Source organism: Periophthalmus magnuspinnatus, chromosome 22, assembly GCF_009829125.3.
Source record: "Periophthalmus magnuspinnatus isolate fPerMag1 chromosome 22, fPerMag1.2.pri, whole genome shotgun sequence".
Lineage (NCBI taxonomy): Eukaryota > Metazoa > Chordata > Actinopteri > Gobiiformes > Gobiidae > Periophthalmus > Periophthalmus magnuspinnatus.
The window spans coordinates 13,322,546-13,333,106 of record NC_047147.1 but is presented as its reverse complement, the minus strand read 5'-3'; the positions used below and the strand labels follow the sequence as shown (position 1 = coordinate 13,333,106).

The 10,561-nt window shown below is 35.3% G+C and overlaps 2 protein-coding genes across 3 annotated transcripts; one reads left to right on the top strand and one right to left on the bottom strand.

Moving 5' to 3' along the window:
* Positions 1-1,340: 1,340 nt before the first annotated feature.
* On the bottom strand, positions 1,341-5,396 carry qpct (glutaminyl-peptide cyclotransferase). The gene is made up of 7 exons (XM_033988819.2): positions 5,153-5,396; positions 3,857-4,003; positions 3,493-3,774; positions 2,761-2,928; positions 2,560-2,659; positions 2,209-2,325; positions 1,341-2,133 (listed from the first exon to the last, which is right to left on the bottom strand). Exons 1-7 carry the CDS (start codon positions 5,270-5,272, stop codon positions 1,952-1,954), a joined length of 1,116 nt encoding a protein of 371 aa, XP_033844710.1. The 5' UTR covers positions 5,273-5,396; the 3' UTR covers positions 1,341-1,951.
* Positions 5,397-5,723: 327 nt separating this feature from the next.
* mocs3 (molybdenum cofactor synthesis 3) lies at positions 5,724-10,381 on the top strand. 2 transcript variants are annotated; one of them, XM_055230999.1, is made up of 13 exons: positions 5,724-5,923; positions 6,068-6,200; positions 6,285-6,377; positions 6,464-6,584; positions 6,891-6,965; positions 7,078-7,195; positions 7,274-7,382; positions 7,752-7,814; positions 8,148-8,311; positions 8,890-8,937; positions 9,412-9,508; positions 9,607-9,714; positions 10,160-10,381. In XM_055230999.1, exons 1-13 carry the CDS (start codon positions 5,828-5,830, stop codon positions 10,315-10,317), a joined length of 1,383 nt encoding a protein of 460 aa, XP_055086974.1. In that variant the 5' UTR covers positions 5,724-5,827; the 3' UTR covers positions 10,318-10,381. The 2 variants fall into 2 exon arrangements, with proteins under 2 accessions (XP_055086974.1, XP_055086975.1); XM_055231000.1 differs by having other exon boundaries at positions 6,891-6,969; positions 7,082-7,195.
* The last annotated feature ends 180 nt before the right edge of the window (positions 10,382-10,561 follow it).

Below are 10,561 nucleotides of genomic sequence, written 5' to 3'. Positions count from 1 at the left end.
ACGGTGTAATCCCTTATTCGTCCAAGATTGGTTCAAATTAGAGACTCATTCAACGGTGGTCATCTGGGCATTATTTTTACGAAACGTCTTAATCGCAAAAACAATGTCCAGAAAATGACTGCTATTAAAACCGTCCCTACTTTGTCACTTTTTAATGTAATAGCTGATATGTTCTGAGTTGATGTGACATTTTACACATGTCTCTTGAACGAAACTATAGCGGTGTTTATAAAGTTCCACCCAACAGTGAGTGCCCACCCTCAAAGTAAATTTCCCATTACATTTTCTCGTAGACTTTCCGAAATAAATAAATAAATAAATAAATAATAATAATAATAATAATAATAATAATAATAATAATAATAATAATAATAAATATATATATATATATATATATATATATATATATATATATATATATATATATATATATATATATATATATATATATATATATATATATATATATATATATATATATATATATATATATATATATATATACATATATATATATATATATATATATAAATGTGTGTATATATATATATATATAAATGTATCTATATAAATAGATACATTAATAGATAGATAGATAGATAGATAGATAGATAGATAGATAGATAGATAGATAGATAGTTTTTAATCATCTTTGCAGAGGACTGAGAGTTTTCCTTTCCTTAAACAGTAGGCAAAGTGCATGTAAGAAGCCTTTCAGTAGCCTATATCTCAGACTTGAATTAGTCCTCTTTGATGTAATTTTTCTAAAGGCTTTCTCAAATTTAGATCTATTTATCAGTAATCACCTAACATATTTTACTGAAATCAGATTATTATATCTGTTTGTTTTCACACTACCATTACTCAAATTTACTGTTCAGTCGTCTGTATTCTGAAACAATTTATAGCCTACTGCCATCTGTTGGTGACACCGTGAAATCACTTTATTCAGGCTTAAATTGCAGACTTAAATGCTATAAGAAAGGTAGCAAACAAAGTGCTGAATCTGCTCTTATCTTTGACCAGGAATAACACGATCGTGTCCAAGTCCATGCCTGTCAAATGCTCTCTCATATGAGGTCACAAAAGCTGTGTGTCTACCTCTGCATTACAATAAAGCTATGGGCCCCTGTGACCCTTAAGATCACTGTCTTGTTCAGTTTTCCTGTTTAAATCACCCAAATCACCCAAAGAAGAATGGAATAAATGAAGAACAACATAGTATGTTGTGTATTCCCAGTAACTTAGCGGACATTGGATATCTTTATCCCGAATGCTTCTAATGATAAGTACACGCAAATAAAGACCTGCTAAAACATATAAACACACTCATGTTTTTTGAATCAACATTTATTGTAGAGTCAAAATACAGGAAGTATAGCTTTAGCACAATATACTATGTTGGCTCCCACATTAAAATCAAAATATTATAATTTTGGCAGTATACACAAATACCAGTACTTGAAAGTCTAATACTACTTCTGATGAGACTGAGATATGTGAGAGATATGTGATTAGTCATGTTGTTTGTGAATAACTGAGAATATAATGCATTTACTGGATCAAGAAAATAAAAAGTATGCATAAATACTTAGTATACTGAATACAAATATTTAAAGCCAAACTAAACTAAATGTTAACAGATCTTATATGAAGCATGCTTCCTAATATAGGGCTGGAATATAAACATTGACTCTAGATTTCTAGTCTAAGCATTAAAAGGGACTATAAAGAAGGCAGTGTAGCTGTAACACAGAGGATCTTGTGTGCTGATCTGAATGATGGTGACTGAAGCTCCCAGGAGGAAAAATTTGACTTTTGAGTTACTTAAAGTATTTGACTTAACATACATTTAACTACAACTGTATAGCCTATCAATGTTGTTGCTGATGATCTTGTTCAAAGGTAATATATAATATAATGTAATATATTTTCTACTATAGTACTATTTTCATGGGGCATTTGATGGGTTTGAAGCGACTGCTGGTTTGGCATTGAGGTACTCAAGTACAAAGACTTGAATTATCTTATTGAGGTTTTGAATGGAGGCACGATCCAAATTCTGCTCATTGTCATCAAATGTGTGCCAGACAGATGGGAATGGAGAGGGAATGAGGTGGAGAATCTGCACACCTGTGGAGGAAGTAAAGATCATATTTTTTGACAAGTAATATAAATAAAATGTAAATGTTGTAGAGTCTGAAGTACCTCTAATTAGGAATGGTATGTGGTCATCTTGAACACTGCCCACAGGAACATTTGGCCAGAAATATTGAATGTCATTTGGATGATCCATGAGTTGGTTCATAGAGTGAAGACGGCGTTCTGTGAAAACAATTGGAAAAAAAGATTTTTTTAAATATAATAACATTTTTTGGTTAATGCCTTGCAGATTGCTGAGGGTAGGGTCAGGACAATATCACCCCAAATTTGCAATAATAATATAATTGACCAGTGCTGCAGTGCACATGCAATTAAAACATGCAAAGTGGAAGTACTGACTAATGAAAAAGTATTCATGACCAATGGCATTGTCAATGAGGCTATGAGAAATTATACCTATGTTTTGGAGTCTGGTGAGCCAACGTAATGTGCTGGAGAACTGGTTGCCAAAGCGAGGACTTGGGGCACCAATCAGGTCCAACAGCACAAACAAATCCTGAAACAAGAAGGCGTTTGTGACTTAAGGAACTCTTTGGAGTATTTGTTTTGTTTAAAGATCTTTTTATATTGAATGTGACATCTGCTGGGACTTCATACCATGCCATGTAGAAGGTTGGTCCCAGTGGCTCCAGCAGGGTGAGGAGTAGATTCCATCTTTTCGGCGAGGTGTCGAGAGCCATACAGAGAGTCAGTGGCTGTCCACTGGAACAGAGCCTCTTCTCCATCAAAGAAGAGCAGCTGCAGTGTCAGGTTGGGGTTGGAGCTCTATGGGGCAATTAACAAAACAATGAAATGTCACTCCACAGTGCAATCACAATGCTCTGCTGACCCCTTGTGGATATCTGTAAAAGAGAGGCACATTAATGAATTAGTATATAGCAAAGAATTAATGAATTTTATTTATTTATATATATATATATATATATATATATATATATATATATATATATATATATATATATATATATATATATATATATATATATATATATATATATATATATATATATATATATATATATATATATATATATAAATAAATAAAATTCATTAATTCAAAATATATATAAAATAGTAATAGTTAGTGTAATATAATTTTTTTGTTCATGTCTCTTGAATGCTTCACTGACAGACAGCTGAGTTTGGCTGAGTCACGTCGCTGTCTGCTTTGCCCGCAAACAGCAGTCTAAAGCAAAACAGCATAGGAATACATAATGTACTTTTCATTGTTGGAATAGATTTACATTGTATACATAGGAACATGAGCACCTAAGAAACTATTTGTCTTCATAAAAGCATAAGGAGTTATGATAAAAAGTGTTTCCTGACCTTCTGAGCTTTGAGTTCCTCATCCAAGGCCCGTGCCAATTCGAGCATCATGGCACAGGGCACAGCAGAGTCTGTGGCACCCTGGAACTCCCTGCCATGAAACTGTGGGGGGTAGTACTTGGAGTCATAGTGACAGGCCAACACCAGGCGGCGTTTGGCTGAAGGGTTGAGCGTGGCGATGATGTTAGTGAAGGGCAGGGGGCCATATGGAGTCTGAGACATAAATCTGTCTTCTGTCACTTCCCATCCTGCACTCAGAGAACTCAGGGTTGTTTTGATGTGCTATGGTAAAGTTACAAGAGTATTAAATACTACACGTTTTGGCTATTATTGTTTAGATAAAGAATTATATATAGTTACTCACCTCCTGCACAGCCTGGCTTCCTGGAGATCCTGGGTACCTGATGACAAGGAGCGGTCTCAAATCCCTCTGCCACATCTGATCCAGGTTAGTGTGAGAAAGAGCTATCTGAATCTCTTCTTGAGTTAGCATGGTGGCTCTGTGCTGCAGCTAAAAGACACAAAACATACACAATTTTCATATCAAAGCATCATGGAAAACTTGATTGCAAGAGTAGTAAATATAGTTTTTGGAATGGGGTTCATGCATCAAATTACTGTAAAGAGATAAATGTGTGTTACCGCAATACCGCAACCAATTTCACTATCAGCAGTTGTTCAGCATATTAAGATTATAAGTAGGTGTTTTGATGACACATTATTGGCACAACTGAAACTAAAGTCTAGTCACAGTCTACTATGAGTCAAGGATAATGTTACCTCAATCAAGCAAGGTACCAGATATCATTAACAGAGCAAATGGTGGAACTCTATTGATTATGCAGTATCTTGGTAGTTTCATGGTAGTTCCGATTGGATCAAGAGTGAAAAAATATTGACTATCTAATCTCATATACTTTAATATTGATTTGAACACAAACATCACATGTACAAAGCCCTTGTTATTGTAACAACCTAATGTGGAAAACAGAGGTAAAAATACAGAAAGAGTGTTTACCACTTAGAAAAAAATGAAATAAAATTTTGTCTCAGAATCAAAACATGCTCTTGCGAAACCTGTTGGCTCATACACCCCTGCCATAATTACACAGTGCATTCATGGGTTGTAATTTCATGTGGTCACAAAGCCAGTACACCCCACAAGTAAGCTTGCCAAGCTGACTCAGGGTTAACTGGGGGGTCTAGTCTATAAATATCAAGCTGTGCAGTTGTGGAAGATCAATGATGGAGACCCTGCTGCCATAGCAACCAGGGAAAAAGAAAAAGAGAGCAAATGAACACGAATGACCAAACAGATATACAGTGCATTTCAAGACAATTACTGTTTACAACAGATGCTTACCTGACTATGGCCCTTATCAGAACCCACAAAATGAGGCTGATTATAATATTATATCCTCCCCTAACCAAGACAGCGTTCATTTCTCAAATGAATAACAGACTATAATTTTAGGCTGTTTGTTTGTAATCTATGGGCTATTAATCAACAAAAAGTGGGGATTTAATTAATTGTGAACAACATAAGATATGCCTATTGTTTTCTTTTGCAAATAGATAGAAAACGTGAAAAAGTAAGTATTACAAAAACATCTCAATGCGCGGATAAGGTGGAAAGGAATGAAAGCGTTAGGTGCCTTACCTTTTCCTGGGTCCAAGGGACCCCATAACTGGACTGGATATATGTCACGACTATGACCACCGCGTAAAATAAACATGATGTAGTCCACTCAGCCATCGTTGTTATCGCTCCTTTCCACATTCCAGGCTCTCCTCTCTAAAAGCTTACGGATCATGTGAAAGGCAGGAGGGAGGACCCGTGGCTTTCAGAACCGTTCAAGACCGTTCACCAGCACTGCGCGTCACTGTGAGTGCTTCCATTCACTGGAGTGGACACGAAAAAAGTGGCAAAATATAAGATACAATACAATAGTACATATACATGCTAAAGATGTATTGACATATATACACATCGAAATAAAAAATTATAAATATTTGACTTCTATTAACTTTACCTATTACGAGATTTTTCGCGCATAAAATATTAAAATCCAATATTTACAATGAAATTGTATCTGAGCAAAGTTAGTCTATTGTTTCTCGTGTAGTTGATTAGTAGAAAATACAGATAAAGACAATACATTAGCTGACATGGCAATGCGTCATGAACCACGTGGTGTTCTGACGCAGCAAACCCGGAAGTTTACCCAGGATGCATTCCTCTGCTGGAGTCGCCTGCTGCTGCAGATCTGTCAATGTGATTTTATAAGTGGATCTACAAAATTATTCTAAAGAAAAACTTTGCTTTGTGACAGTAATGGACGCACACGAAGAGAAACGCTTAAAAGAGCTGCTAAATGAGAAAGAAAGCGAGATTGTGGCTCTAAAGAAGAGATTGTCACATTTTGAAAAGGTAAAATCCAGCCTCTCATAGTGAATAACTGTTTATGAAGAATACTGCTAATGATGTTACACTTCATTTTTGTAACCCGTTCATGTATGGACAAAGTAGTGCCTTTTATGCAGATTTGAATATCAAGTTTTATTTTCTTTCAAGAGTAAAAGTATTACTCAGGAGCTGTTTGAAAAGGTGATGCCTCTTACTGCCTTAGAAGCCAAAGCTTCACTTACCAATGAAGAGATCATGCGCTACAGCAGACAGCTTATTCTCCCTGAGTTTGGTGTTCAAGGTACTGCAGCTTAATATAAAACATGAGATTAATTAAACAAAAAAAAAAAAAAAAAAAAAAAGATTCAAACATCTCTGATTTTAGGCCAGCTAAACTTGTCCAAGACCTCAGTGTTGGTTGTGGGCTGTGGAGGGCTGGGCTGTCCCCTGGCTCAGTACCTTGCAGCTGCAGGCATAGGTAATATTAAAATTTATTGCCATGTGTTTCCATGTTTTCTTGAATTATTATAGTTTAAATAATGTCTTGTTCTTGAATGTAAATAGGACGCCTAGGTCTGCTGGACTATGATGAGGTCGAGCTTAGCAATCTTCACAGACAAGTGCTTCATGGCGAGAAGAACCAGGGACAAGCGAAAGCTTTGTCAGCATCGTATTCTGTTAAAAGGTTGTTACTATCTTTTTGCCTATACTATGGCTTTAGGAAAGCAGGTGGTTGAGGGTGTAAATATAGACAAATTACCAGTAAATGTTTAACAACACACATTGTAATTTTTGTTAGCATATCCTTTTTTTGCTATAGGTAACTTTTAAGTTGTGCACATTATGGCAAATATTTTGTACATTACAGCCACAAGAGGGTGTTGTTGTTTGTTAAATTCAAAATGTATCTGTTTTTTTTACTTTACAGGTACAATGTAACGCCAGGTATAGACTTATTAAGAATATTAACTGTGATTCAATGCATCCATAGGCTGAACCCAACTGTGGAGTGTGTCCCCTACCATTTGCAACTATCATCTGAGAATGCCTTGCAACTTATTGAACAATATCCTTCTGCACGATGCTCATTCTTACTGTATACATGTTGTAACAAACTTGGCACACTTGGCCTTAGTAAGTGGAGATCTTGAATGGTTGTCCTTAACCTTTAATTTTATGTATGACATTGTGGCAGACTGTTCAGACAATGTCCCTACACGCTATTTGGTGAACGATGCATGTGTTTTAAGCGGAAAGCCGCTTGTGTCTGCAAGTGCTCTGAGGATGGAGGGTCAGGTGAGATTAAATAAAATTTGAAAACCCTTTTTAGTTGAATGTCTTTTTTTGTAATTGCATTTGTATTTTAATTTGCAGTTAACAGTTTACAACTATAGTGGAGGCCCATGCTACAGATGTCTCTATCCTGTACCTCCACCCCCAGAGACAGTTACTAACTGTTCAGACGGAGGGGTGTTGGGAGTAGGTTAGTAACTTTTCATTATTGTACTATGAAAAAATGCATTCATGTATGTATATTTTAAATGCTGTAGTGGTATTTTTTACAAGAAGATTATGTTAATGTTATTCTGTGGCAAATATATATTTAATAATAAAACATATTTGAAATAACAATGTTGGCCGTAGTTAACATTTAATTATAATAGCAACATTTTATTACAATAGTATTGCAAAAGATATTTTAAACCTATGTGGTACGACTAAGGGATTACACAGACATAGTTGTCACACTTTGAACTGCTTTTTACTTCTATTACTTAATCTTAACAGTGTTCATTTTTTCTAATACAAATGTCTTAGAAAAAAAAAAGTTAAAATATTTTTGTTCATTTAGTTCCAGGTATAATGGGGTGTTTGCAAGCGCTGGAGGTTCTCAAGATTGCTTCAGGACATGGTTGTATCCTTTGCTTACTTTTCATGCAAATGTGGAACTTATCATTTTGTTTAGTGCATTAAACAATTCTACTATTTTACCATATGACATCAGTTTTACCAACTCATTGAGCTGACTCCTATGGTCATATGGTCATATTTTTTGCATCCTGTTCATCTATTGTATTGTAACACACTTGCTAACACCTGGCCTTGATAAGCATTGTTTAGTTTCTGTTTAGATGACATTTATACACAATCAGGACAGATGCCAGCTTATTCCATTCTCATAGCTTAGGTGCATAGGGGATAGAAGCAGAGGAACAAAGTAGCCTTTTTCCTTAACCATGCATGCTAGCTTCCTGTGGCCAACAGCTTGTAATGTTTGATGCCTTGGAGACCAGGTTCAGATCCATCAAGCTCCGCCCCAAGCAGGCCAACTGCGCAGTTTGTGGAGAGAACCCCAGTGTTACCCAACTTGCAGACTACGAAACCTTTTGTGGATCAGCTGCAACAGATAAGGTTGGTTTGGTTGTAAAAGGTTAATACTAAAGAGTCTGCATACACGATGAGAGTATATAGTATATTAGGCAGCAAGTAAACATTTACTTAAAGTTTATGTGCAAGCAGCAGTTTGAAGCTACTTCTTCAACCAGCTGCAGAAGTAGCTTGGATATCTCTTTCTGGCTGAATGCTATTATTGTTATTGTTATTATTTATTTTTTATTTATACATACGGTTTTATTTTGTAGGACAAAAACACATATAAACAAAACAAAAAATTGACTTAGAGAGGGAACAACAATTCAAAATAAATACGGTATGACTCATTTAGATATTGTTTGGCCTATGTTGCTTGGCATACTTGTCCCACTTATACCAGTAATTGGTAGAATACAATTTTTTTCATGGATAATTTTTCTATTATATAAATGTCCATTGTTATGTGAGTCCTTGATAGTTGTTTCATTCTGTGACATCCATTTATTTGTGATAGCTTATTTCCATCTATTGTTTCCATTACAGGAGTCAGTTATTTCATATTACTGCATATGGGACTAGGTATCATAATGTTATGCTCAATGATTATTGTGTTTCAGTGTCAAAAGCTCAACCTCCTCTCCAGAGATCAACGAATCACAGTAAAGGTATTGTGCCTTAAGTTTAAAACAAATGTTACTTGCCATGCCATGTTTATTATAAAATTACCAACAATTTTCTAAGATGTTATGTTCATTTATAAACTGATAGCATCTCAATAGTGACCCAGCCTTGAATGGGAAATTACGTAAAATTGGGCTGATAATTTTGCTATGGAAAAGAATGTTCTGTTTGGGACAAGAGTAGTGTAGAGCTATTTAATATTCCAGCAGAATTGGTGCTTTCAAGCCAGATGAGTCATTATGTGCAGAGATGTTATCAAGATTGATTCTGTGGTAATGAAGATTGTGCAAGAGCTCTCAATTAGACACAGTACAACTACTGATTTAGGGAATATCCACTAAAACACCTTCAGTCAACCCCACTCTTGAGCCGTCTTGTTTCCTAACTAGATATTTCTACATTCAATGACATCAACACTACTGTAATTAAATGTAATTATAATTGAATTATAATTACAGGAATATAAAAGCGTATTGGACAGGACTGACCCCCATATTCTGTTGGATGTGCGTCCTGATGTGGAGGTGAACATATGCCATTTGCCCTTTTCTCTCAGTATCCTTCTGATCTAGAGCCAGATATGACTCTGTCTATGGGGATCATATGTTCCTCTCCATATGTTTGCCTGGTTATATTGCTTATATTGCTGCCAGACATCCCACTCTCAAGTTTAGAGGAAAGGAAGAGTGATCAGATCCAGTTACTAAGGGACAGAATCAGCCAGTTGAAACAGCAGATGGCAGGTGACTGCCAGCCTGCAGGTAACGTATCAAAACACCACTCATGACTATTCATGCTTTTTAAAATGACCAGACACGTAAAGCCAAGTTTACATATTCAGTCCATGCTGTTGTCTCAAAATGTGTGCGTGGTGGCATATCTTACTCTGCTAGTAACAGATTGTAATGGTGTTGCTAGGCGATACCTTTTCCAAAGCAGGTTTTGTCAACCTGGACAGCTGGCCTGCTTGAAAAATCACTATGCATCAACTTTATTTTAGTGTTCTAAATATTTATCTCTGTGTGTTTTTTATATACAAATGAGCTAAAGTTAACTTTAGTCTTCCAGGTGTGTGAAACTAATAATATATTTTTTTATTTATTTACTGATTCCAATATAATATATTAGTCTTAGCAGTTGAACATACAGTATATTAGTAATTTCATGATATGCTGTGTATTAAAATGTTGTCTTATTATTTTCCAGTGTTTGTGATCTGTAAAATGGGCAATTTCTCCCAAAAGGCCGTGAAAGTATTGGAAGAAATGAGTGGATCAGAAGTGGACCAAATCACAGTGAAAGACATTTGTGGCGGTCTCATGGCCTGGGCGAACATAGTGGACCCAACTTTTCCACAGTATTAAGAATGCAAAAGATTTGATTTCAAATATATTTTCTCCACTTAAACAAATTAATCTATGTTGTTTTCTATTGTGCTTTCTATTGTGCTGTCTTTTAAATTTTATTAAGGGTCAAGGCATTAGTGTTTCTTCCTTAAAATATGTTCTTAAAATATTCCTGAAATGGAAAAAGATGGATAGATAGCAGTCTTATTTTTAATTAACTTATTGTTAATAACAAATAAATAAACAGTGTAATAAACTTCTT